Source organism: Colias philodice, chromosome 14 (assembly GCF_061535455.1).
Source record: "Colias philodice isolate Cphi_HAF_F1 chromosome 14, ilColPhil1 Martin Lab GWU primary, whole genome shotgun sequence".
Classification (NCBI taxonomy): Eukaryota; Metazoa; Arthropoda; class Insecta; order Lepidoptera; family Pieridae; genus Colias; species Colias philodice.
This window is the reverse complement of record NC_143099.1, coordinates 5,736,345-5,763,639: the sequence shown is the minus strand read 5'-3', so window position 1 is coordinate 5,763,639 and position 27,295 is coordinate 5,736,345. Positions and strand designations below refer to the sequence as shown.

The following is a 27,295-nucleotide window of genomic DNA, read 5'->3' as shown; positions in this document are numbered from 1 at the left end:
TCCGCCAATGCGTTGCGGCCCGCCCCGGCCCGATCCGTCGCTAATGGACGATGTTTCATACAAAACATAGGCCGGCGTATTTTCGCGTTGCGATGCGGCCCGGCCCGATCCGCCTAGTGGACGCCAGCCATAATACGTACTTTCGAAATATTGACAAATGACAATGACATTGTTGGACATTGTCATAATCACAAAATTCCGTCAAAATTCACAAATTTTTTAATTTTCATTTTCACTTAAAAAGTCAAGACTTGATTGATCACCATAATTGTACAAAAATAAAATAATTCGGTAAATATTAGTTTTCCCTGGATCTATATATATTTAAAAAACTTCAGAATATATCAAATTGAAATAAATGATAAGAATTTATAAAAGCTTTTGTTTCTTAAATTATTTTTACGTTCGAAGCAATGGCTAATCAAGAGCCCACCGATTTGGATTGGGTGCAATTGCGCCGTGAGATGGGTACAGTACCACTGGGGGAAACAACTCGAGAAAAATTTGTGAGAAAGTTTCAAGAAAATCCATTTGTACCTTTAGGTAAATATATTTCCTGTAGAATATTATGGTTCATAGGGGTATAAAAGTACCTCGGAGCAATATGTTGTAACACTTTATTTGTTTAATATTATGTAATTTTATCCTTCTAGGTTGTGCAGCAACAGCAGGTGCATTAACTTATGGCTTATGGTGTTTTAGAAATGGAAAAACACAAATGTCTCAAACCATGATGAGGATGCGAATTTTGGCTCAAGGATTTACCATTACAGCTCTGGTTGTTGGAGTGGTAATGACGGCTGGAAAAACAATAAAATAATTGTACATTTATAAATAAATCAAAATATTTTAACTTTTCTTGTAATAAATAAATGCTAATGTAGTAGATAAAATAGGTAATATTATTTTTTATTAATTTATAGGTTATTCAAACATAAATGCATAAATCTCTAATAATTATTAGTTTTTATTTCACACTTGCTGTGCCCTGCGGTTTTACCCGCATTGCTCCGCTTCAATTGGTCTCAGCGTGATCATATATAGCCTATAGCCTTCCTCGATAAATGGGCTATCTGATACCAAAATAATTTTTCAAATCGGACCGGTAGTTTCTAAGATTAGTGTGTTCAAAAAAACAAACTCTTCAGCTTTATAATATTTGTATAGATTACCTAGGTACATAAGCAGTCTGCCCAACTGCGCCTGTTGGGCAATGATAGTTCTCAGGGATCACATACATATCTAATGGTGAATTAAAAATAGTGTTATTTTTGTTGTGTTTGTGATTAAAATGAGAATTTTTGATATTGGTCTAGTAGTTGCCGAGTTTAGCTTGTTCAATTTAACGCTCCAGCTTCTATATCAGCTATTTTAACTCAATTCAGCTTATTATAACTGTTACATAAGGGCCTGTAGCATTTTATAATATTGTGCAATAACAGTGCAGTTGCATATATGTATATACAAAATTTTAAAAGTTTTAAATACCTATACAAATGCATTTATTTTTGAGATGTTGATGAACAAATAATCAAAAAGTATGAATATTAAAGTACCTGTATAAATATGAAATATGTACCTATTTAATTGTATGTACATATTAGTACAAACAAAAATATAAGTTGAAATACATATCCTACAAATAAATAATTATTATGCATATGTTTGTGAGGAATCATGGATACAAGTATGTTTGTTTGACTGTTAGTTACTCTTTCACGCAAAAACCACTGAACGGATTTTCATGACACTTAGCAATGATTGACGATTGTAGCCACTACCACTAGTATCTAATCTGTGCTATATGTATCAAAACAACACAAGCTACTGTCTATAGAAATACTTGCTTTCTAGGGTTCAAATCAAATCAAATCAGTTTATTTGCATGCATATGGTCATACAAAGGTGTTAATAATTAATATACAATATTTATACACATATACTGCCATTGTAAATGGCGTGCAAAATTTTCCGGGTTCCGTACGGACCGTACCCTAACGGGACCCTATTACTGAGACTTTGTTGTCTGTCTGTCTTCAGGCTGTTTCTCATAAACCATGATAGCTAGAAAGCTGAAATTTTTACAAATGATGTATTTTCGTTGCCGCTATAACAACAAATAGTGTACTAAAAATTAAAAAAAAAAGTAAAATATTTAAAGGGGGTCCCCGTAGTAGTAGTAGTCCCCTTCGTGCGCGAGACCGACTCGCACTTGGCCGGTTATACATAATATATTATATTTTTACCGCACTGCACGTCTAGTCGGTCTAGTAAAAAATATGTATGTACTACGGACTAGCTACAATATTCATGCAAATAGAAACTCACTGAACCGATTTTGAAAATACTCTGCATTGACGTTGCACGTAGGTACCTAATTTTAATAGGTAGCATATGATAAAATAATACGAAATACTTGATTTTCGCGCGGATGATATAGTACGATTCAAACTTTGTGCGGGTCGAATCGGATCGTACGATTTAATATCATAGATCTTTAGATAAACTTTAAATTATGCTTTCTCATTCAACGATGATAACATCGTACATAACTGTAATATGCTTTAGATATTTTAATTTACATATTTCATAGCAAAAGTTATATTCAAGCAGATGCTGGAACCTGTGGCTGGAACTGCTGGTACCAACTACCACACTGGTAAATACTAGCGTTTAGCTACTAATGTATTCTGTGCTGGTACTTTGCTGGAACTCACACATCTCAGAGTTCTCAGCCATAAAAAGGTAGGTACTCTGTGGTTCTCAGACTCAGATTTGTGAAAGCCGAAATGTCAACACTCATGACTCAACGTCAACGTCAAAAATTAATAACAATTGTATTGTCATTATTAATTTGTCATTGTGTTTGTCATAGGATAGGACTGCATTTCGTTTTGACTATTTTATTTTCGTTTAACCCTGGTCCCTGTGGTTTATCCTATCTGCAATCATAAAAACGATGAAAAGAAGAGAGATTAAAAGAGGTTTTTAAAATGAATTGTGGAAAACAAAATCTCTTCTAAATCGGGGTGAGAAAGATTCTTACCACTTATTCTCAACTGTTTATACCTAGCAATAGAAATTAATTATTATAATATATTTAGCTAATCAGTTTTTATCTTCCAGTGATATAGTTACATAGGATTATGAATGGTTTTATAGCCGTACACTGTGGTAAGTCAAGTAAATATTTGTTTATTTTCGTTTATTAAATAAGGGCCAATAGTTTCATATTATAATACCTTCTCCCTAAAATTGTTAACTTCAAGGTGCTGGATACCATAGTGATACTTTAAGGAAAGACTATCAAAAAACTTGCTATACAGCATGCAGAAAAGCTGGACAAGCTCTTAATGAAGGAGGAAATGCAGTTGATGCTGTAGAAAAAGCTATAGTTGGTAAGTTATGTTTATTTTGAATGTTAAGTTATATCATTTTCAATAAAATTTATTACTTTGATAAACTAACTATTGTTTTTAAAAATTTAATAATATTGTTTATACTTTTTGAACAACGTTTATTGTGTTCACTGAATAGATATGAATGAAAACTTTTCAGAGCTAGAAAATAGTTCACTAACAAATGCTGGCTATGGATCAAACTTAAGCTGGGACGGCTTAGTAGAATGTGATGCTTCAATTATGAATGGACAAACCTTACACTTTGGTGCCTGTGGAGCTGTATCAAATGTATGGAATCCAATCAAATTAGCAAAACAATTGTGTATTAAGCAATGTGACAACCTCTCCCTTGGTAGAGTGCCACCTTGTATACTAACTGGGAAAGGAGCCCGCACATGGGCAGAAAGAATGGGCTTGGAAATTGTTGATGACAAAAAAATGATATCAGCCAGAGCCTTTCGCAACTTCAAACACTGTAAAAGGAAATTGAAGAGATACTCTCTACAAAATGATGTTAGATTCAGTCCTTTGGACACAGTTGGGGCAATTTGTGTGGATTCTAATGGAGTTGTTGCAGCTGGAGCTAGTTCAGGAGGTGTATCTCTAAAGCATGAAGGAAGAGTTGGTCAGGCAGCTTCTTTTGGCAGTGGTGTGTGGGCAGTCATGAGTAGAGATGGAATAAAACCCTCAGTAGCTTCATGTACTTCAGGATGTGGAGAGCATCTTATTAGAACCCAACTAGCTAAAAACACAGCAGAGAGCTTGTTTGAATCATCACCAGTATTAAGCTTAGATAAATGTTTAAAGGAAAAGTTTTTGGAATCACCTTTCCTTTGGGATATACCAGAAAGGCTGGGAGGAGCTTTAGCATTATCATTCAATCCTGAAATAGGAGAAGGGGAACTGTTATGGGGTCACACCACTAAGACAATGTGCATTGGATATATGTCTACAGAGATTGCTAAACCAAAGGTAAATTAAAGAATCAGTTGCAACATTTTCATAGTTATCAAAATGTTTTATGGAATAGATAACAATGTTAAAGTGAAATAAGAAGTAACGCACTAAAACAGGTATAAAAATAAGTTCATTTCTTTAATAATGACAATTTTTTTATTTCAGTGTATTATCTCTTACTTGCCCGCAAAAGTGGAACCTGGACGCAAAGCTGTAGTCTCTGGATTACCATTTAAAGTTCCCATACAACCGTGCCCTGTTTTGCAATGGGAAATCAAGACTGAACATCACTCAAATGGATCTCTTTGATATTGGCTTATAAACTTTAAATTCAAGCATAGTCACTGCCATGAATCATCTCATTAAAGAAAAGTATTACTATTGACATTATGTTTACCCATTCAGTTACTATTTTTGAAGGGTTCTATAATAGCTTAGTCTCAATGTGATATGTAGTAATTTTATGAAGCTTTAAAATATGGTTCATTTTTATACAAAGTACAACATGCTTATACCTTAAAAAATATAATATTGCAATACAACATAGGACTGTGTTAAAATAAATTCATAACTGCCAATGTACATCTTTCATTAAAATCCCTATTACAAATTTATAATAACAAGTGATTAACAGAGTAAAACTACATTGATGGTGGTAAAGCTAGCTTTAATAAAAAAGTGGGAGGTTCGAATCTGGTATGCAAATATTTAAAGTACATAATATACAACATATAGACTACAAGCCCGCATAGGACAAAAATATGGGTCAAATGAACCACCAGGGGACATATCTAGAACGATAGCAGAGCAAAAAATAAAAGATTCATCACTATGCCGTCACTTGTAAGCTGTCCAACTGAGTGCAGATGAGAATTGAAAAGTACAGGTAGACTCGGTAAATTTTGGTCATATATTTTTGTACGGCATTCTTAACCATCGATAGATCCATTAAAAATAATAAGAAACCGCTCAGTGCCGTACAAAAATGGTGGTCCACCAAGTCGGAATTTTTATTTAATTTCCGAGAGTTACCGGGGGTAAATTTGGTCATTTGACCATGTACGGCATCTGTGTCATACTATTGCTATACTGCTTTTAATCCATTATTCCGCAACGCCGTACAAAAATCATGGGGACAAGGGGAAAAAATCGAGAGATGCAATCCCCTCTCTTTCCCCACTCCAGGGGGTCATTTGACTAAGTACGGCTTCGGTTCCAAAACATTATCTAGCACTCAAAAGTACTATTAAAAGCAATGCCGTCAAAAAATAATTGTTCTTTTAAATGTATACCAATAATCATCTTAATTTCATCGAATTCTTGATATAAAGAGCTGTAAGGTCATTTGACCCTGTACGGGAACTTTTTTTTTAACATGATATTGTAAAATTCAATTGTTGTATAGTATTGCCGTTCAAAAGAAACCGTTCTAAAAAAAGTTATAGAGAAATGCAAAACCAGAAATTTTGTTAAAGTTTAAACATCGTAGATTAATGAAATATAATAGTTTTCTACACTTTATCCGTTGTTTTAAATAGTATTAACATAGATAAATTAGGAAAAAACGATGCCGTACATTTTTGTGCAGACCACATCTTTTAGGCTGATGAAAGCGACGAAAGCTACAATTTTAAGAGTGCTTTATGGCCATTTGATACAGTACGGCATTAACATATTTTTACCCAACTACGGCAAAGCAAAAGGAGGGTTATGGTTGTTTACAGGTCATGTATGTATGTTCATCTATTCCCTCGTAACTTCTAAACTACTTATCAGAATTCGACAAATGACATATCATTAGAGGCGTCTGAATTGTTCACTGTATAACCAACGACCAGCTAGCTAAAGGCTATATGGGGTTTCACAAAATCTAATGTGGCGCCCTCTAGCGGACAAAACATACAGAGTAAAAAAATAAAGTTAAGATAAATATGCCGTGTTTGGTATCATTTGAAAGCGCTTTACTTGTACATTTTGAATATGTATATATTACTAGCATTTGCTTGTGACTTTACCTGTATTCATGGACTGATTGCATATAATTCACATCTTTTCGTTCATAGCTTTTTTATTAGTTCATCAATTTAACGGAGTCCATTCCACCTGACTCCGACTTTCCAAGGTGATAATTAACCACCTCGAGCTTCTTAATATTAATGTATATTTATATTTTATTATAAAAATATAAAGCAAACATTTCGTTATATGGATTTTTTTCATTTTCAGATTTTTCCCCTTTGAACCAACGAAAATGTACGGCACATGAAAAAATATTATCTATGCATAAAATACTTTAAAAATAAATTTATTTCGTGTTGTGTCAAATGACCCCCTGGAGTGGGGAAAGAGAGGGGATTACAACTCTCGATTTTTTCCCCTTGTCCCCATGATTTTTGTACGGCGTTGCGTAATAATGGATTAAAAGCAGTATAGCAATAGTATGACACAGATGCCGTACATGGTCAAATGACCAAATTTACCCCCGGTAACTCTCGGAAATTAAATAAAAATTCCGACTTGGTGGACCACCATTTTTGTACGGCACTGAGCGGTTTCTTATTATTTTTAATGGATCTATCGATGGTTAAGAATGCCGTACAAAAATATATGACCAAAATTTACCGAGTCTACCTGTACTTTTCAATTCTCATCTGCACTCAGTTGGACAGCTTACAAGTGACGGCATAGTGATGAATCTTATTATTTTTTGCTCTGCTATCGTTCTAGATATGTCCCCTGGTGGTTCATTTGACCCATATTTTTGTCCTATGCGGGCTTGTAGTCTAATACAACACATACAATTTGTGACATGAAAGGTGAAGTTTTCAAATAAAAGGCCTGAAATTCAATTTAATTGTTTTTATTTTATAAGACAGTGCTATAAGTAAGTAAATTCGGTGAGAGACAATAATTAAGTACAGATTAAGTAGGTAGTTATTTATTATTTTACGACACTGTAATTTATTAGATGATATTTTATTATGTTACATACAACAGATAGCTTGTATAAATTGATAATTATATTTAGTCACTTATGTATAAAGCATGCACCATACTGAAGAACCAACTAAATATTCTTAATTAATAATTTCAACAAATTAAGATTATTATTGTATAAACAACACAATATAATAATAAACAAAATATTTTGAGCGTCATACGTATTAAAATCATAAGGCACATGTTATATTTTGGAAAAACTCATAAAATCCTTAATTACAATGTGTACTCTCTGTACAGACGGAGTATCTACAATGACTGTATGCGTAAAAAAAATATGGAAATTACGTATGTGGGTATAATATATAAAGGCAGAGGGACATCATGTACTCTAATGTTTAGAGTAGGTACATATTATATTTAAATCTGAGGAATTCTAAGCTATAATGAGGATAAACAACCAATAAAATATTAAATAAGCAAGAAATGTTTCTATTCACAATATTACCTCAAAAAGTGTTGAGGTAACATCCACAATACGACTTTGTACGTAGTCTATGATTAACATAAAATCTACATGGAGTCTTCACACAAAATCTTCGTCGAAAGTGAGACAAAAGAGATGTACGCAGTACGCGTTACTACATATATAGGTACTCGTCAGTATTACGTGCTTGTTCACAGACACGCACGCCTGCGTTCAAAACTTTTCCGTACGTTCGGGCGAAATTAGATTGAATTGCCTCAATAATTTTCTGGCGTGTAATCGTTTTTAAACGTTTTTATTGTCAAATATCCCCATTAAAGCAACTAGGCCTTATCCTGATGCATACAGTCACATGTGATTTAGATTACAAAAAAATTGCTTTCAATGTTGAAAGAAAAAAACGTAAGTAAATTATAATTGGAAGAAGTAGATATAGGTTTATGTGGTTTGTTAATACCTAAGATAATTATTTTATTTTTATCTTTGTACATTCTAACATAATGAAACAAAATCATTAAAATAATTAACATTACATTAATTCGTGAAATAGTTAATTTATTTTTATTATTCTATTGTTTGTACTTACCACTAGTAATGTTTTCAGAGTCATGACAAAACATAGAAATTAAAATATTTCATAAAATATAAAATAAATGCATAGGAGAATAATATCATTTGTTTGTATAATGTAGTTATTTCTCAAAAAAATATATAAACAATATTCATGTAAGTATTAAGGATAAAGTAGGCGGGAGTCAAATTATATTCGATATTAATAATGTGTTTTAAAATTATTAAAAGCGTTTTAAATTAACGAGTATAAACTGGGCTTTGTATCTTGTTAAATTGACTTAAATAAAAATATCAGTACAGATGAATATCACAATGTAGACCATTTTTTTATATGTATACAGTGATAAACTCAACCCCCAACAAATAGAACGATAAAAACTAACTAATATATTATTCATAATATATTAATAATACATGAAACGGATGAATTTAAAAAGTACTTACCATTTCTGTATAATAACTTAAACACTACACTATGTATTTGTCACTGGCAAGGTTAGTAAAAAAGACATTATCACATAAAGTTACTTTTGAATATATGTATTGTAAATTTTAATTCTACTTTATTAAGCCTCGAAGCAAAAAGTCTAATTTAATCGTTAACAATTTGCTTTATTTATTGAGATAAATGCTTCATTAATACTGTCTCCTTCTTATCAATTGTCGTTGGAAGATAACCTAATAATATTATGTCCAATTATCATAAAAGTGTATAAATACTATCAACATTACAATCACACAAATTCATTACAAACGCATTTTCAAAATGCAAGGCATCCTTTCAGTCTCATACTATCACACAAATTTATACGCAACCATATTCATACCAAATGGCAGTTTCCTTTGAGTTTTCTTGCTTTTCACTTCGGCTTACATTTCTTCTATCTGAATGTCTTTGATCATCACATTCTGGTAGGGGATCATCAGGTCTGGCAGGTTCATTTAATGTTTGATGGTCATTGGATCTGTCATGGTTACTTTGGCATGCCCCATCACCTATCACTGTGGATATTCTGTTATACACCAGGTATGTTGGATTTTCTTTTATGGGAGTGCTTTGCGGTTTTGAGTTTAAAGCAACATCCGGATTATCATCAGCCAAGTAGACTGTTCTTCGAGTGCCGGCTGCACCAAACACAGGCGAAGGAGTAGATGCTAAAAATAACAAAACCATTGAAATTTATTATTATTACAAAAGTTACAATGTTAAAAATAATAAAGAATTGAAAATAATCTTTTTACCTGCTGGTAAACCTGTATCTCCATCTAAACCTTGAAAGCTGTTGCGATGAGATGATTGTATTTTATGAGGTCGCCTACGTAAGGAAGCTCTTATTAAAGCATCATCTCCACCACCACTGTGAATGGAAGCAGCTGAAAGTCTTCTAACAAAATTACTTTCATTAACAAGTCTAGTTGGTTCTAAACTGTGGAATGATCCAGACATGTCAATACTCTCAGACTTTTTTGAAAAAGTATCATCTAGGCGTCTGTTAAAACTGGATTCTATACTATTGCGTGGTGATTCTACACTTGGATTTGATGAACCTTGGTCTGGATCAGAATTTTTTGATATTTTTTCTAATTCTTGCCCAGGATCAGATTCACCAGATTCTGAACCCGCCAAAGTTAATTGTGATTTTGAACGGCTAGCGTCTTCTATTCGCTTGTGGTTTCTGGAAGGTACTTTGTTGATGAGGTCTGTTCCAGCCTTACGCACCTTTTTCACAAAAGAAGCTCCGAAACCTCGTCGTTTTGGAGTGCAATTATCCAGCTTTTTATAATGCTCCATAATTTTTTCCTCCAACTTTTCTTTTTGCCTACAAAGAGCATTTACTTTATCTGCAAACATTTTCTCTTCCTCATGATAATGTTGTTTATCTTTCAAAGAATGAGCTAGAAGTTCATGATATTGAGTAAGAAGTTGAGAAACATGATCCATTAAGGACCGTCGATCGGCATCCAAACTCTTATTCATTTGAATTAACATTTCGCAATGCTGATTTGTTTTACTTATTTCCAACTCCATACTTGAAATAACTTCAGATTTAGTATTCATTTCACCAGATATTTCAGTATTTCTCAGCTTCAGCTGTGATACTTCAGTGCGCAAATTTCGATACTCTTCTTGCATATGTCTATATTCATTTTTTAGTCTGTCACTTGCAGTGAAGAGGTTTCTAAAATCTTCCTTAAGCTTAGAATGCTCAGCTCTAAGATTTATCAAGTTCCTGGATTCTATTTTAAAGTTTTCTTTTTCTAACTCAAAATCAGTAATTTTCTTCTCATATGTGGTAATTTTCTCTTTGAGGTCCCTATTCTCTAGTTTTAAGTCTTTAATAGCAGCTTTAACTGGTTCTTTCTCACTAAGCAACATTTCATATTCCATATTCAATTGCTCATGAATAGTTTGCAATGCAACTTGATCTCTTAATAGGTTATCTTGTTTATCTTTAAGGACTTCTAATTGTTTGATTACTTCTTCTTTTTCAGCCGCTAATTGACTATTTGCTAATTGTAATGTCATTTGTTGTGATATAAGAGATCCATTTTGTGAATTAAGGGTAGCAATATTCACTTGCAGTTTAGCATTTTCTGCTTGACAATTTTCTAAAGATGCTTGTAGTGCTGTTAAATCCGCTGTTAGTTGATCTAATTGGGGATTATTAACAATTTCATCTTGTTCTTGTTTAGTCTTATGGTCACAATCACAAGGTACAATTTTAGTTAAATTCGCCTTAGCAGCAATCTCTGATATTAATGTTTCATTATCTGTATTCATAATTATTTTCTCTAATAAATCTTCGACGTTTAATTCTTTAGAAATTATATCAGCCGTGTTAACACCAAGTTTCTCCATACAGTTTCTTAATTTGTCAAAATTGACTTTTTCCAAGATTAAATCTTTTTGTAGAGTTTGGATTGTTTCAGAGTCAACTTTCTTTTGAGACTTTAACTCTTGAGTTTTTTGCTCTAAATCTTGGAGTCTGCCACTAATTACATGACTATTTTCTAATTGTCTTGTGAACCTTTCAATTTCTTTATTTTTAAGTTCAATCTCGGTTGTGATAGTATCTAGAGTGACATCTTTTTCTTCTACAGATTCACGCAGTTTATTAACCTCTCTTTGTAAATTATGAGTCTCTTTTTCACTGTATGTAAGTTTAGTTTTAAGTTCTTCAGTCTGAATAATAAGCCGCGTCACTTTATCGGCTTCTGGTTTCAGAATGTTTAATTCTTTCGTTCTAGCATCTAAAGACTTTTCTAAATCATCTGCTCTCCGCTGTATTGAATCACATAACATTTGGATTCTTTGCTTATCTTTGGTCAGCGACTCCAAATGTTTTTCGAATTCTTGAAGCTTATTTTTTTCCGATTCTCTATCAATTGCTTGTCGATCAATAAAAGCCTTTTGTTTATCCAATGAGTCTTGCAATTTCCTATTTTCTTCTAATGCGTTTTTAAAAACTTCTTCCAATTCTGTGTTTTGCTGTTTCAGTCTATTACAGTTTTCTTGTAACTGGTCACATTTTAGGGTCAGTCTCTTCTTTTCTTTTTCAAGTTCTAAAACCTTGTCACTGCTTTCAAGTAATGATTGTTCTCGTAAGTTATCTATTTTAGATAGAAGACGCTTATTTTCTAATTCCAACTTTAAAGCTCTTGCTTGGGCATTACTGGTTAATTGTTCGGATAAACTATTTTCGCCTGACTCTAAGGTACTTTCACATTCATTGTCAGTGTCTAAATTACTATTGTTACTCTCATTCAACACAGACCTTGTTATATATTGTAAGTGATTATTCTCTTCTATTAACTCTTGTATTTTTTGTTGATCAGCATCTCTTTCCTTAAAATCACATAATTTAAATTACAAAAAACTCATATAATGTGTAAAATAGGTTATAAAATAGAATATAGACTTATGTTGACACAACCCCTAAAAATTATTACAATATATGAATATAATAAACAAAGATAACTTACCAGTGCAATGTCGTTTGCTTCTCTTTTCAATTTTATCATAGCTGCCTCTAATGTTAAGCATTGTTCAGCTCTTTTACGCGCTCTTTGAAGTTGTTCCTCCAATGCATCTCTAGTTTCCAATAAAGCTTTATTATCTTCTCGTAATTCTGATACACGAGTTTTATAATATTCTGCATCGGCTAATCTATCGCGATAACGTTGAATTTCTTGTTCAAGCCTGAAAACCGAAATGGACATTTTATCAAATCTCTTTTTAACAGGACATCTTAAAGGTTTACATAATATTATTAACTACATTTGAATACCTGTCACATCGTTCAGCCTTTTCCCTGAGAGCATCTACTTCATCCCTATATCCTGCTGCTTTTCTTGCTTCATTGAACCACTCCTGGCTATCGGCTCGCAATTTTGTTAGAACAAGTTTTGTATGCTCAAGATCTTCTCTACATTCCGATAATTGTTCAGATTTTTCCTCCCTAAAAATAAATAATGTGAAATAGAAAATCTATGGAAATTACTTTTGAATTAAGTAATTTCATTTAACGACTTACAGTTCTTGCCGTTGCTTTCGTAACCTAGCCTTCCAATCAGCTAATTCTACAGCTAAATGCTGACTTTCACCATTTGTTTGATTAACATTTTGTGTAGATCTGCTCTTACAGTTTTTATTTTCATTCTCATTTTCACAGAGTCCTTCATTTAGAACAAGTGTTGCCCAGTTTTGTAGATAATGATCACGTTCTTTCGCTAAGCGACGCATATGATTGAACATAGTTGGTGATTGAAAAAGATCAATGGCATCGGGAGTTAGCACTACTGTTTGCATGTCAGTAACCTAAAAAATCAAAGTTTATAAAAAATATAACTAAACCCATAAAAATTTATTCCATAATGATTAAAACAAATAAGGAAGTCTGACGGATGTGACTATAAAAGATAAGTCCACTTTTTTGTGTTTGAAGTTTGAACTCATTAAGTGACCTATAAATAGCAGCAGTACAGGGGATTGTAAGAGGATTTCAAATCAAATCTATTCCTGTAACCATATTATATGAATGAAAATTTTAATGCATTTTATGTTACTGTGCTAGGAGGATCGCTTTTTTCTAGTTCTAGTATAAGCAGCTTGGTGGATTTTGAAGATGTAAATACAATTTTTTTATAAAGCAAACTGTATATCAAAATTGTAAATAAAAATTGGTAGCTTTTTATGGTCAAATTTCTCCCTCAAAATCTTCCAATGCATCTTCAAAAACTTTAGTCTTTTTTTCAACACATACTTTGCTTGTTATTTACATACCTGTCTTATGCATTCTACAATATTATGCTGTAGATCAACATCAAGCTCCTTTATTCTTGTGATGAATATTTCTTTGTTAGGGCATTGAACAGCTGCACCAAGTAACAGTAATATTAATAGCTTCATGTTTTCCAAGCCGTCTCTCAATTCCGGTGCCTTTCCCAAGCAAATACATTCTGGTACAACCAGTAAAGTCATCCCCAACTCTTCATCATATAAATTTTTGACATTTTTCACAATGGCATCAAAGTTTTTTACTCGTCCTAATATTAAAGCTTGATCTTCTAGGCCAGCAAGCTTCGTTATATGAAAGGATGGCTCTGGGTCTATTTGTAAATAAACTTGATGTAAAATGTCTCCATTGAATAGAGATGAGTATTCTAGATTTGTTTCTGGATTTGCAAGGCATGACTTCAGCTGAAAATATGAGAAGTCAAAAAATGTGATAATATAAAAAATGGACCAAAATACATATTATGTTAAAATTATTGCAAAAAAAATTTTTTTACACATATTTATCTTTACTTCTATGTAAAAAATGCAAAAGCATGTTTGTTTGCGTTACACATCGCAACTTATAGTGACTTATGATTAGGTTTGATTTATTTTAAAAACTACATAGAAATGATAGGAAAGGAAGACAAACAAACAGTTAGCAAGTTTTCAACAGTACAGTAAAAGTTCCTTATTCGCGCTTCCTTCATTCGCGGTTTCACTATTCGCGGATGGAAAAAATGCGACCTAAATCCTGTATTCGCGGCCTAAAATTCGTTATTCGCGGATCGAATCGGTACATCGGTACATACATATAATATGTATTTACCTAAATAAAAACCATTCGTTGTCCTTAGTAAACGCTTGAACTACAACTACGAATTTATAATGTCGACTAAAAAAAATGAAAAACGAGTAAAAAGTGAAAAGCCATTGCCTAAACCTGAAGATAATACCTAATTAAATGGTAATTAATAAATATGTTTGGTCAAAAACTTAAATTACTGGTTTCTTTATGTATTTGCTTTTTTATTTTGTCACCTAAGAACGTATTCCCTATAACCCCATACAAATTACCATTCCTTATTCACGGTTTCTCTATTCGCGGCACATTTACGGAACCTATTACCCGCGAATAAGGAACTTTTACTGTATTTACAATTTTAAATTAAACTTATAAAAATATTATAATGACTATAATAGAGTTGCAATGCTAATATGAAATGAAAATATATATCTATGTGCTTCTTATTTTAAAGAATTTATGAAAAAATAAAATCGGTCCAGTAGTTCCTGTGATTTGCACATTTGAAAAAACTCATCATTACCATTAATAAAAATATCATGATGTTTTACATTGCCTTTTATCACATATTTATAATTTATAAAGTCAAAATACATAAAAAAATTTAAAGACAAAACCAGGAAAGGCACTTTTTTTCATTGTCTTCCTAGAAATAAGTCCTACACAAACATACAAACTTAATCATATAAAACAAAAGAAGGGTTGACTTTAGAAACGTGCGGCACGAATTTCGGCGCGATTTTAATTTTTATCGATCGATAATGATGCCCCGAAACATACATTAGCGGCTTTTCGTGAGGAAACGTGTAATTACAGAGAAATCTTTTTTTTTAATTTTCGAGATTATGTTCAAAATTGTTTGAGTTACATTGACAAAACTACAAGAATTGTGTTTGAAAGAGATAAGAAATGTCTTAATGTACATATTAAAAACCATAGTTCATTCAAAAGCATGTTGCTGAGTGGACAACAATTCATATGGATTATTGGCGAGCATATGATTGTTTGGGGATATGGATATGCTCATAAAAAAGTTAATCACTCAGACCCAGACAACCTATTTGTTGCCCCTGACCCATTTGAGTCCCAGTGGCATGATGTAAAAAGATTTTTAAAAAAAGATAACTATAACCACCCAGCAAACTTCGGTGATAATATTATAGAATATGTGGAGACGCTCGGTGGAAAAAATAAAATGGATCCATTCATTGCCATTGTAAATTGTATCAAACATGTATACAAGATTTGAATAAATAATTATTTAAAAAAATGTTTTTATTGTATGTATATTGTACACAAATTGTTAATCACAGAACCGAATCTGTCCACCCCGATTCCACGTGGTACTTGTCTGTCATACACTAGAGTGTATTAAAAAAGTCGGAGGCGCGGAGGAGCGTGGCGCCCGCGTGTGCTGAGGAGCAGGCAGAGTCAAGCGAGCCATAGTGGCTGAGGCTGGTCGCCAAAGGCGACCAAAAAGCCGAAGCTACGAAGGCGAGTGAAGACTCCTGCCTGCAACGAGGTACACGGGGGCAAGCGCCACGTTCTGCAGCGCCGGAGCAGTCAAGAAAGCCCATAATCTTCGATATATTTCTAACTACATCACTACATACATGGTATAAAACAAAGTCGCTTTCTCTGTCCCTATGTCCCTATGTATGCTTAAATCTTTAAAACTATGCAACGGATTTTGATGCGGTTTTTTTTAATAGATAGAGTGATTCAAGAGGAAGGTTTTAGTATATAATTTATTATATTTTAGACGAAGCGGGCGAAGCCGCGGGCGGAAAGCTAGTATAAATATAATCTCAAAAAAATATAAAAAAAAATAGAAGGGGGGGTTTCCGCACCCCCCCACTTTATAGGGGGTCTCTCCTTACCTCCCCCCTCCCTTTCCCTCCCCTCCCCCCCCTTAATTCGTGCCGCAAATTTCTAAAGAAATACCCAAAAGAAAATAAAAACATAGTAATCATACTCCTAAAGCAGTAGTGTATTATTACATTAGAGACAATGTATGAGAATAAAGAAAAAACTAGGAGAAGCACACTATTGTGTTTATTGAGATCTATACGGATCATCATAGCATCATTATTCATAGCTGTGTTCTTGATAATTTAATATTAATTGAAGCTGCATAAAATCTATCATAAATGGTTTAAACAATGTACACAGTTCCAAAAATAGACCAATAATTTAACATATCCTTGAAAGCTATGTGTAGCATAAGAAATTAGGGCCGCCTCCTGTCCTACATAAATAACGATGACTGAAATTAAGTTTTTAAAATAGTCTCACGGTTTATTCACGTCTAGATATACACGGATCGTTGAACACTTACCCACGAAACTAGTGGTCCACTCAAGAAATCTTCGATCTCACTACTTGAGGCAGCCATTCTCGCCAGGCGTTATAATACACTGTATTGTTTACTTTTGTCCACTTCGATAACCATTGCACCAAAAAAATAGTTATATCTCACGAAATGTCTACATTTGTTAAACATCTGCAACAACTAAATACAAACTACAAAGTCTCCCGTGGTGATATGTGCAAACACCGTAACAAAATTTCAGATGTCATTTTAGAGACAGTTGCGTTTGACAAGTAGTACGCACAGAACACAGAACAATGAATTTAGGAATCACAAGAATACCTAGTCTAGACACACAGAGCAAGTAATATAAACACTATTCTGTCATTAGGTGCAACGACTTACAGTTTTTCTCTGGGTTCCTCCCAAGTTCCTCCTGTCCAGGGACCAAATAATAGCTAGTGATCAAAACTTTAAATTTTTTTTATTATACACATTTACCGGCCATTCACGAACGACAACGATGATTACTGTACATTTTAATGTCAATGTCAATAATGCAAAAGGTTTACGAAACACAATTTAATATTGAATGAATATAACGGAATTGTGATTTTTAACTCCGGGCATTAGAGTTGATATTTGATTAATGAACCTCATTGTTCGACCATTTGTTGGATCGATAGATATGAGTTATCACTTATCAGTAAATATAGATGTATTAAATAGGTACCATCAAACGAATTTTAAAACTTGCATTCAGTATTTATTGTACGTTATTACAAGTCAAATTAAAAATTGTTAGCATTTTCCAGTTATATTGTAACGCAGATCGTACTGTTTTTAATTATTATAATAGTTAATTCTGATGTGGTGACCAGTGGTGAATCGAGTACTTTCAGGGTGTGAAGAAGAAATATGTTTGTAAACAAAATTGTCAAAGTTAAATTTCCTGACCAAGACCTGGACGACTATGTTCTCGAAGTTAGTACTTGCCACTATCCTCTCCTGTATAAGTTTTATTTGATAAGTTTTAAATAAAATCAAGTTTACTTCCAGAATTCTGTCCTCAAAAGTAAGCTACAAAGTAAAATTGACGCCCTTTCCATAATGGGCAAAGAATTAGATAAATGTTGTATGGAACGAGATAAGTACAAAATTTTAGTTGAGCAATTAAAAAGCAAGAAAGATGTTATGCATGATTTGGACTATAAAATAAATATGCCTGACAGATATGCACCAACAAATACTATCAGTGGAGGAGAGATACTGGCCAAAATCAAAGAACATAATAACATATTAAAGCTAGAGGTAACATTTTTCAGATCTTTAAAATCTATGAAGGGTCACATACTTTCTATAGAAATACATTTAGTTACCTATTTAACCATAGCAATATTTTTTTGACAAACTGTTTACAGGACCATTCAAATTTTCTATTAATTTTATGAATATCAAAATAATATGTTGTATTAAATTTTCAGGTAGAGACATTAAGGAGTAAATTGGATGAGGCTACAGGTGACATAGTCGCACTGAGAAAACAACTACAAAAAAATATGTTAACCAATGTTACAAGTGATCACAAGAAATCATCATGTGAAGACACATATTCCAATTTAGATTATGAACATTTAGTTCAGGAGCTTGAGAAAATACAAAAAAAGGTTATTTAAATACATATTACCTTGCAATGAAATAATTTGTATTGTACCATATTTGTCACAAAAAAACTTGACTTTATTTAGGCCCTGTCTTGCATAAATATCAGTCAGTTTAGTATTACAATAAAGTAAATTAATAACTTTTTATAATATTTAGTACAAGCAAATTCAAATGGATTATCGGGCTACCTTGGATGAAAAGGAAGAATTGGTGTCTGACCGAGATTATTACAAAACCAAAGTGCAAAGATTGAACCATCAAATAAGCTTTCTTCTTACAAATAGAATAAAAAATTCATCAGATGGTGATGATAATTCTCCTAAACCCATTGTTGATATTGATGCAATGGTTATGGAAAATAAATACCTGAATGAAAGGATTGCTCAACTTCAAATTGAAAAGGAATTAGTGAAAAGAACACTTACTAAATATAAAGTAAGAATATACTATGTGTTATAATATGCAATATATAAATATGAAATGTATTTTAAAGGTTTCATATTGAGATTTTTATTTCAGAGTTTACTTGATGGTAGGAGCAAAAATGACACATTGAATTTTAGAAAAGGATTTGCTGATGTCATGACCCAGAAGCAAGGTATGTTGTGAATATTTTTTTTATGATAACATTTATTAAACATTTAAAAAGCATATTTTTATAGGTAGGTATATAATATATTATAAATTATTTGCAGTTCGGGAATATCTTAACATAAATTCAAAGTCTGGCCTTAAAAGATCTTCAGTGACAGAATTAAAATCACTATGCTTGGGTTTGTTTGAAGCATTGAATGACAAATCTATTGCATTACAGCATCAGAGGAAAACCAACCAGTAAGTAATATTTATAAAGCTTTTTTTGTCGCACTAATATTGATTGTAGTGATAATGATGATGTGATCTAATGTACTTTTTCAGAATTTTAGCAAATCGAATATCAGAATTAGAGAAAACAATGGAAAGTTGGTGTAATGGCCAAAAATGTATCCCTATATTTCCATCACAGATACTTATGGAGGAATTTCTGAATGACTCTGCTTCTATTAAATCTGACGAATCTAAAGAGAAATCAGAAAGGGAACAAAATAATACTAACAAAGCCAATTATTCTGATAGTGATGATAGTAGTAGCGCAAAAGATGCTATTTGCGACAATAGTAGCAGTGAAAGAAGTATTTCAAAAATTATTCTTCCAGAAGAACTAGAACTGTTAGTGAAAGAGGCTCTTGCAGAAATGAAATCTGCGGACTGAAAATACATTATATATATTCTAAGAAATGCATGCACACAAAAATAAAATGTAACTAAGTAATATATCCATATAGAAAAAGGATTCATTCCATCATAGGTAATTAATTTTACCAGAGCTTTAATTTTTACCAAAGATATATGTATAATTTCAAGACAAATATAGTGCTTTTTAGTTTTAAACTTTATATCATCTAGTCATTGTTATGTAAATATTATTTCGATTTTATTTATGTTGTATTAATTATTAATCCAAAAATAAAACTTCAGTTAAACATTCAGTCTTTTATTTACATTTAATAAAATTTAAACAAAAATATTGAACCTCTTAGTTGTAAGTTTTATGTTTTAAAAATAATTGTATTATTAATCAAATTACATTCCTGTTAAATCTACAAAATAAAAAAAGACGTGTGGCACTCGGGGACTGCCGCGGTAAAGCTATTGCATGCTATGCCTTCAAGACACACCTCCGCGCCCGTCGGAGTGGGGAGCGTGAGGTTTTTTCGTTACGGAATTTCTCGATTCGGTCCCCGCGCTCAAGGCCCGCGATAGAAGCTATGCAATAGCTTAATATTGCTAGGTACTTCTTGATTAATTGTTATAATTAAACGTGATACACTGCAGTTATACATTTATATTTAATATATTAATTAATTAATTAATAGCCTATACAATTGGATATGATTATATAATTAGTACATATTTAATATATCCTAAATTGATACATTTAAAATCTACACATAGTGTACGATTTCGAATTTTATAATAATCTATTCTACCGGCTTTGGTAGATCATGACACGATTCATAATTATGTGCAAGCCTCTGCTATCCAATATAATTGTTATCAATGAAACGTCAAACATTTAATATTAATAATATTACAGTAGCCTTTTATATTTTTCAAAATGGTAATTTATGCATAAATAAACAACCTGGAATAATGGTGTAAGTACCATTGAGCTATTATTACTACGTAGTAATAGTAGGTATCTCAATGGTAAGTACTTATTACTTATTTTTATAAAAAATGCAGTAGATAATAAAAATCAATACGAGGAACTATTTCCAAACAACTACTTATAGCAAAAAAATAATACAACATTATATTACTTATATCTTTAAATTAGCAAATTATAAAAATATAATTTTATCGCGTATCCTGCCAAACGTATGAAAATAGAATTTTTAGCATGATAATATAATATTACAATGTTCTTATAATCAGGCTTAATAAATAAAGTAATAAACTATACCTATTTGATTTTAAATCGAATTTAGATCCGATATAAATGAATTTTCACTGTTTTATCTCATATTACCTATTTACAATAGTAGGTATTATAACAAAACTATGTATTTGGTAACTTATAATGAAATTAAGTTTCTAATGTTCTTGGCTCTTAATTTGGTGGAATGGTTAACATTAGAATACCTACATGAACTTATGAAATTCAGAATATAACAGTCTTATTTTTTTACAATTTTAATGCTTTCTGTTTTAAATAGAATACCTATAATAAATTGAATCATTGAAATCATATTGTAAAAGCTTATTACTCTTCCACTAGCATATTTTATAAAAAGAAATCATTTTTAAAGAAGAAATTATTTTAAATAGCAACCTGGAATAAAAAAAAAGTCTAGTATATAAGCCAATCAAATCGTCTCTTTTAAGACCTGTTCAAACTACAGCGGTACACGCTACCGCCGTGGGTAGCGGTATCCCGATGGGATTAAATCTCTTACATAGTATATTATAGACTTATAGAGACTCTAATCGGATAATACAATTAAATGTTGAAGGAATCTCATATCAAAATCATGTTATTCTGGCCTAAGTCCCATCATATTCAAATGAAAACCATAGCCAGATGACAATTGCCTGTTTGTCAATTTCAGCTTGGATGTTCTGTTTAGGTTATCTGTCAGTTGAAATTACATTTTAGGAAAATATACGTAAAAAGGTGTTAAATTATTCTATAAGGGATAATAAGTGGTAAACCCGGTCATTAATTACATGAAACATCGTTATTTTAAGACAAAGTTGTATAATGCGATACCAGCGCAGCGGAATGGTGTCCCAAAGCCGCCGCGTCACTGCGTTGCCGCGCACACGCAGTCGCACCTTTCACTAACTTCGATAATAACGCACGATATGACTTTTCAGAGTACCGTTCGTAGGATTCTAGACCTTCTTGCAGTTTTAGTATGAGACTGTCGTAATTTTTTCGAACTACCTCCAGTATCTGAAAAATATTGTTTCTGTTAGTCCATGCCTAAAGTAAAATGTTTAACTTCGAGTTATTTTGCCATCATTAATAGGAAATTCGACTAGTAAGAATGAAGCGTTTTTGTGTTTTTTTTTTTCAATATTGTTGACCTATCTTACTATAATTGCAAACTAGTCAATGCCTAAAAGTAACATTTAAGGTTATTAAAGACTTTTCAATGTTAAAAGTTGTAATAAACTTATTTTATTAAAATTAAAAACAGTTATGTACCTGATCTTCAGTTGGCGTAGATAGGTGTTGCGAAGTCAGCCAAGTTTCGATTTTAGCGGAGAAGTGTTGTATGATAGCGCGAACATTCACCATACAGTTCGCTAGACGTAGAGCTTCTGCTTTATATTCCCCGTCTCCAGTTGAATATCTTAGCGCTATAATGAAAAAAAAATATATTTGCTATAATTGGTGCAAAAATTTAAAAGCAAAGTCAAGAACTCGTAAAAAATTCAATGTATGACCACATAAATTAATAAAATTAGAAATTTTAATAATACTTTCAAATAACTTAAATTGAAAAGTGTAAAAATTACAAAAAATAATGTTACTAGTCTTATCCTATTTGTTATGAAATTACATTCACCCAATAATTCTACTACACAAAGAACTAAAACATTCAATGCATTACCACATAAATAAAAATAAAAAAATAATACAACATAGCAAAATAAAAGAAACATACCCATAAAGAAAAGGTTATCAAAAACTTGATGCATCCTGATGAGCTCATAATATAGTTGATCGTAAGACGCTGGCGTGGGCAGAAACGTGTCTCCAAATGTAATAAATAGATTGAAAATATTCACTACCTGCAAATAAATACAACACTCATTAATAATAATTATTTGAACTGATAGAAGTGGTGTTTATGTACTCAAGGAATACTTTCTATATTGAAGTTGCAGTTACAATATACACGTTTTTATTTTCATCGAATTACATTTTTCTGCATATTTGTTATCTATTATTAGCCATTTAAGTGACATATGTGTTTTTATTATTTTTGTTTCAAATAAAATCTTAAAATTTTCCATATCGACCCTAACTTAACACTAACCTGCTGTGCCATCAAGAATATATTATGCCTCCTCAACAGCGTAGTTTCGTTAGTAACAAGGAACTTCAATAGCGCAATAAGTGCCGCCCATAAAGGCCGCCAGTCACGAGCCAAACGCACCCTACATCGTTTCTGATAACTTAGTACCCTTTGTAACACGCCTATACACACTTCGTATAATTCACCCGGGAACTTCTTTAGTAGGTGACACATCATAAATTCGACAAGCAAATCTGGAAAATGAACATAATTGGATATGTTTTTTCTTCTATGAAATGTATTTCCATTGATGAAGATTGTTAAGAAAAGCGGTCTCAAAACTGATCCTTGGGTTACCCTTTTAATTTTCTTAGAGTTAAATCTAAAAATTGTAGTATTGACATGAAAATGTTTCACTATTTAGAAAATATAAAATTAGATTTACCTATTAAAGTAGAAGCTAATGGCTGCGAGGGAGGCTCTTCAAGAACGATTTTTCTATGACGCATTGGCAGTCTATACAACTGGACCTGTTCAAAAAAATTTATTGAGAAAATATATTTTTTTAAACAGCAAAATATTAAGAATTATTTATGTACTCACTTTGAAAGTAAGATTTTGATCGTGCATAATAGAATTTGCGAATTGTTCTTCGACGATACATGTGAGTGTGATGAAGCAAAGGCTGCACTTGTTGATGCTCGCTTCTGTTCGTGTGTCCGCCATTACTATTGAACTGAAAAAAATATTATCATTTTTACATTATTTGATAGAAAAATTTTGAAGCAATTAGAAAACTTAGAAATTTCATTCAGTGTGACATAATGTACATACCAATACTGGAAGAAAGTAACTAATAAATTCGTTGGCTGCTCATTGTCTATCAGTGCCTGGATTTGGGCTAAGTTTGGAGGACTCTGAAAAGTAATCATATGAGTTAGCTAGGAACATAAAAGTGCAAGAGTAGAAGAAATTCGATTGCAGAGAAGCATTTCCAAGTAACAGTTAAATACATTCAATTATATAACTAACTAGCTGCACTTCACAGTTTCACCTGCGTGCCTCCGCTCCTATTGGTCTCTTAGCGTAATGATATATAGCCCATAGCTTTCCTCGATAAATGGCATATTTAACAAACTCTTGAGTTTTATTATATCAGAACTAGCGGTCCGCCCCGGCTTCGCCCGTGGTACATATTTCGTAATAAAAGGTAGCCTATGTTCTTTCTCAGGGTCTAAAGATTGTCTGTGCCAAATTTCATCAAAATCGGTTAAGAGGTTTATGCGTGAAAACAATACATACATACATACATACATAATTACAAACTTTTCCTCTTTATAATATTAGTATAGACTAGTATAGATAAATAACATAATATTATTAAAGTAGTTTGAGCAAAACTAACCTGATGCGGAGGTAAAGTTGCAGGTGGTGAAGGTGGTGCTGATGATGCAGCAGCTGACGAGGAATGAGCTAAAGTCGTCATGAAGTTGCGATTTAAATGAGCTGCTTCGTATAGTGCTAACAGCATACCTTCTTCTCCACCACTAAAGACAAATATGTAAAAAGTGACACCAATTTTTAATGCATTTTGAATGTGATTTATTTATAATAATTTTTATCCCATTGTGTGCTGAGGGTCACAGGATAGACGTTTTTATTACCCTCAAATAATAAAGATTTACTTTTTAAACATTCTGGGATTCACTTTGCTGTTACTAATTGATGATCTTTATTTACTTACACTTTTTATAATTGAAATAGTTTTTTTTTTTTTATAAAGAGCTGCAATACCTATTTCTTTGTCCCCGAAAAACAGGCTGAGTGTCATCATTTGTGAGGAATATGCCTCCCACCATACTTGTGAGTGAACTAAGCCAACCTCCACTGTTTGTCTGCATACCACCAAAAGTTGACATTACATAATCATTCAACGCAGCTGTTATAACTTGGCCGTATCTGAAATGTATAATTTAGTTTCAGATATTATAAATAGCAACACAGGTCAGGATATATATCAATTAAATATCTTATTGAAATTTATTCAATTGCAAATTATTGAACAACTTGATGATTGCAGTCCCTCATCTCAAAATATTTTTTTGAAGTGAAACTTCTTTATTGGGGTTGGAAAAAAATTTAGTGTAACATTTTTTCGTTACGCGCGACATTTTTCCGTTACGCGCCATCTTTTTCTTATCCCTACCACGCGTGATTCGACGTATTTCTGTAAAGTTACATATAGTAAATTATTTTTTGAAAAATAAGGTCATAAAGAAGTTTCACTTCTTACGTGTGTACACTAGTGCACGCACACATTTTTTATTTTATACTTACTGGTTACAAAATGTATGTGGATTATTGCAATTGTGAAAATTATTAATAAAATCTTACCCATTGAGAGCTAGCTCATCATCCAGTATTGATAATTTAACCACATATGGATTGGCAGATTCTTGTTTCTTATAATTAACGAGGAACATTAGAAGGAGTACAACATCATAACCTACAAAAATGAATGAAAACAATACAAATAATCCTTTCAACAAAATCACTCTCTTTTTAACAAAATGGTAGTTGGTAGGAAAGCTATGCTGAATTTTAATGAGAATTTTTAAATATCACTTTTTATATAAAAGTAACAATAATAATTGTCATACATATATTCCTTGTTCTTAATTGAAAGATTTTACTTGTGATAACTATTAAATTATTTTATTACAATACTCACCATGCTGTTGGCGTTCAGTAGAAGTACACAGTAAGTGTATCAATGGTTCAAACAGTGAATTCATCATCAGATATTCCACTAGTGGATTATCATCAATATTGTCAATACCGGTTGCTATTATTAGCAGTAATTTGAGAACCATTGACTTTAAACTGTCTGGAACATCACCTGTAATAAAACAAAGTGTAATTAATGAAAATTGGATGAAATTAATTAAAAAAAGCTTTATTAAAAGAAATTAAAGCAAGTTAAAATTAATGGGAAATATATTTTTCATTTAGTTAATATAAAAGTACTGCTACAAATACATCAACATTTTATCATAATTTTTTTCATTTAGGAACCTCTTAATTTTTCTCTCTGTGAGCAAGATTTAATAATATTTAATTGCAATAGTATGTAATGTACAAAATTTTACATTGAATGGCTTCAATTTAAAAGAAAATTGCATAAAATATTTCAATCTTTGCAGACTTATTGGATTCTAATCTGAATGTGATTTTAGTTCTTACCTGATAGCACAGCATTACAGTGTTCCAAAAGCTTTTGCATCTTAGTATTAGGGTTCTCTGTTCCCAACAGTATGAGTTTTATATTTATATTTGAATCCTGTGCAAGTCTTTGGTACATAGTAGTGAGTAAAGCACTAAAAGTCTGCAGTGCATACACTAACCTGTGAATAGTCCATCATCACATTATTGAAAAAAGCATACATATAATTGTATACAGAATAGGAATAGCAAATAATATTTTCAACAAACAAAAAAAATATTAACTATTTAACTTAACAAAAAGTTTCATGTTAAATGCCAGCTACCAGCAGAATAGCCTTGTTTATTAATACGTAATACACTCTTATCTTATAGTCTCCTAGATAGAAGTCTTATAAGTACAGCATACCTGATATGGTGCTCTTGTCCTAACATTTCAATACACTGAATAACAAGTAAATTGATATTATCTTTCATGTTTAATAACTGCTCTAGACTTAATTTCTGTATTTCTGCTTCCAATTGCGGAATCTTCGGCTTCAACAGAAAAAACTCATCCCAAAATGTGGGATTATCGCTTGTAAGGTCCTCTCCTCTGAAGAAAGATTCATAAATCTGAACTACCTTCTCCTTAAGATGTCTTTTAGATCCTGAACCACTCCTTTTTCTTGTAGCCATTATAGTAGGGGGTGTAAGTACTGTTTATTAATAATATTAGTATATTACGGTAACCTTAAAATTTATCCACATATACACTTGATTTTAGTTGTTTAATTATGGAAAAACTAATTGTGAAAGTAACCGTTTTATTTATTTTTTTAATCAACTGGAAATATATATGTTGAATATTCCTCTATATTGCTTGTATATTAATAAAGTTATTATTATTTATATTTTACATGGAAGTGAACCATAAGTGAACATTGAACGTCACTGATCAGCCGTCAATGACAGTTGACACTTGTCACATTACCGCAATGTCATTTGTCAATTGTCATTTCGTGCTGTCGCGACGTGAATGGGCTACTATAGAAATATTTTAAAACTGTATTGTCTATGATCCTTATAGTCTGTAATTCTTATCT

The 27,295-nt window shown here is 32.0% G+C and overlaps 5 protein-coding genes across 8 annotated transcripts in view; 3 read left to right on the top strand and 2 right to left on the bottom strand.

Moving 5' to 3' along the window:
* Girdin (protein girdin) overlaps positions 1-17,008 on the bottom strand; it is a 362,727-nt gene extending 345,719 nt beyond the window's left edge. Inside the window, exons 1-7 of one of the 3 annotated variants that reach the window (XR_016316549.1) lie at positions 16,780-17,008; positions 13,643-14,059; positions 12,894-13,177; positions 12,648-12,818; positions 12,343-12,559; positions 9,601-12,205; positions 7,891-9,513 (exon numbers count right to left, since the gene is read on the bottom strand). Coding sequence is in view for 1 of the 3 variants with exons in the window: in XM_089703041.1 (XP_089559167.1) it covers positions 9,164-9,513; positions 9,601-12,205; positions 12,343-12,559; positions 12,648-12,818; positions 12,894-13,177; positions 13,643-14,059; positions 16,780-16,836 (4,101 nt within the window). In the remaining 2 variants the exon portion in view is untranslated. Of the gene's footprint in view, positions 1-7,202; positions 9,514-9,600; positions 12,206-12,342; positions 12,560-12,647; positions 12,819-12,893; positions 13,178-13,642; positions 14,060-16,779 lie in introns of those variants that run through there. The other 2 variants (XR_016316550.1, XM_089703041.1) reach the window with 2 other exon arrangements.
* Positions 137-854, top strand: LOC149482866 (HIG1 domain family member 2A, mitochondrial). The gene is made up of 3 exons (XM_089703366.1): positions 137-291; positions 412-543; positions 654-854. Exons 2-3 carry the CDS (start codon positions 414-416, stop codon positions 818-820), a joined length of 297 nt encoding a protein of 98 aa, XP_089559492.1. The 5' UTR covers positions 137-291; positions 412-413; the 3' UTR covers positions 821-854.
* On the top strand, positions 2,821-5,080 carry Tasp1 (Taspase 1). Its single transcript, XM_089703065.1, has 5 exons — positions 2,821-3,029; positions 3,127-3,174; positions 3,270-3,398; positions 3,559-4,373; positions 4,524-5,080. Exons 2-5 carry the CDS (start codon positions 3,147-3,149, stop codon positions 4,665-4,667), a joined length of 1,116 nt encoding a protein of 371 aa, XP_089559191.1. The 5' UTR covers positions 2,821-3,029; positions 3,127-3,146; the 3' UTR covers positions 4,668-5,080.
* Positions 17,009-17,302: 294 nt separating the features above from the next.
* LOC149482863 (coiled-coil domain-containing protein 149) lies at positions 17,303-19,934 on the top strand. 2 transcript variants are annotated; one of them, XM_089703672.1, is made up of 7 exons: positions 17,303-17,736; positions 17,801-18,063; positions 18,237-18,419; positions 18,574-18,852; positions 18,937-19,015; positions 19,113-19,251; positions 19,336-19,934. In XM_089703672.1, exons 2-7 carry the CDS (start codon positions 17,863-17,865, stop codon positions 19,667-19,669), a joined length of 1,215 nt encoding a protein of 404 aa, XP_089559798.1. In that variant the 5' UTR covers positions 17,303-17,736; positions 17,801-17,862; the 3' UTR covers positions 19,670-19,934. The 2 variants fall into 2 exon arrangements, with proteins under 2 accessions (XP_089559798.1, XP_089559797.1); XM_089703671.1 differs by having other exon boundaries at positions 17,304-17,736; positions 17,812-18,063.
* A 1-nt stretch (position 19,935) lies between these two features.
* LOC149482862 (armadillo-like helical domain-containing protein 3) lies at positions 19,936-27,134 on the bottom strand. The gene is made up of 13 exons (XM_089703670.1): positions 26,620-27,134; positions 26,232-26,392; positions 25,720-25,887; positions 25,383-25,494; positions 24,783-24,947; positions 24,394-24,535; positions 23,823-23,905; positions 23,592-23,724; positions 23,434-23,518; positions 23,010-23,242; positions 22,635-22,761; positions 22,172-22,326; positions 19,936-21,916 (listed from the first exon to the last, which is right to left on the bottom strand). Exons 1-13 carry the CDS (start codon positions 26,886-26,888, stop codon positions 21,704-21,706), a joined length of 2,046 nt encoding a protein of 681 aa, XP_089559796.1. The 5' UTR covers positions 26,889-27,134; the 3' UTR covers positions 19,936-21,703.
* Between the last annotated feature and the right edge of the window lie 161 nt (positions 27,135-27,295).

Coding starts and splice junctions, on each gene's coding strand:
- LOC149482863 (XM_089703671.1), top strand. CDS start 17,671: ATGTTTGTAAACAAAATTGTCAAAGTTAAATTTCCTGACCAAGACCTG. Junction 17,737..17,811: donor TGGACGACTATGTTCTCGAA/GTTAGTACTTGC, acceptor GTTTACTTCCAG/AATTCTGTCCTCAAAAGTAA. Junction 19,252..19,335: donor CATCAGAGGAAAACCAACCA/GTAAGTAATATT, acceptor GTACTTTTTCAG/AATTTTAGCAAATCGAATAT.
- Tasp1 (XM_089703065.1), top strand. CDS start 3,147: ATGAATGGTTTTATAGCCGTACACTGTG. Junction 3,175..3,269: donor TTTTATAGCCGTACACTGTG/GTAAGTCAAGTA, acceptor GTTAACTTCAAG/GTGCTGGATACCATAGTGAT. Junction 3,399..3,558: donor TGTAGAAAAAGCTATAGTTG/GTAAGTTATGTT, acceptor AAAACTTTTCAG/AGCTAGAAAATAGTTCACTA.
- LOC149482866 (XM_089703366.1), top strand. CDS start 414: ATGGCTAATCAAGAGCCCACCGATTTGGATTGGGTGCAATTGCGCCGT. Junction 544..653: donor AAATCCATTTGTACCTTTAG/GTAAATATATTT, acceptor TTATCCTTCTAG/GTTGTGCAGCAACAGCAGGT.
- LOC149482862 (XM_089703670.1), bottom strand. CDS start 26,888: ATGGCTACAAGAAAAAGGAGTGGTTCAGGATCTAAAAGACATCTTAAG. Junction 22,762..23,009: donor TATTCTTGATGGCACAGCAG/GTTAGTGTTAAG, acceptor ATTTATTTGCAG/GTAGTGAATATTTTCAATCT. Junction 21,917..22,171: donor CTACGCCAACTGAAGATCAG/GTACATAACTGT, acceptor AATATTTTTCAG/ATACTGGAGGTAGTTCGAAA.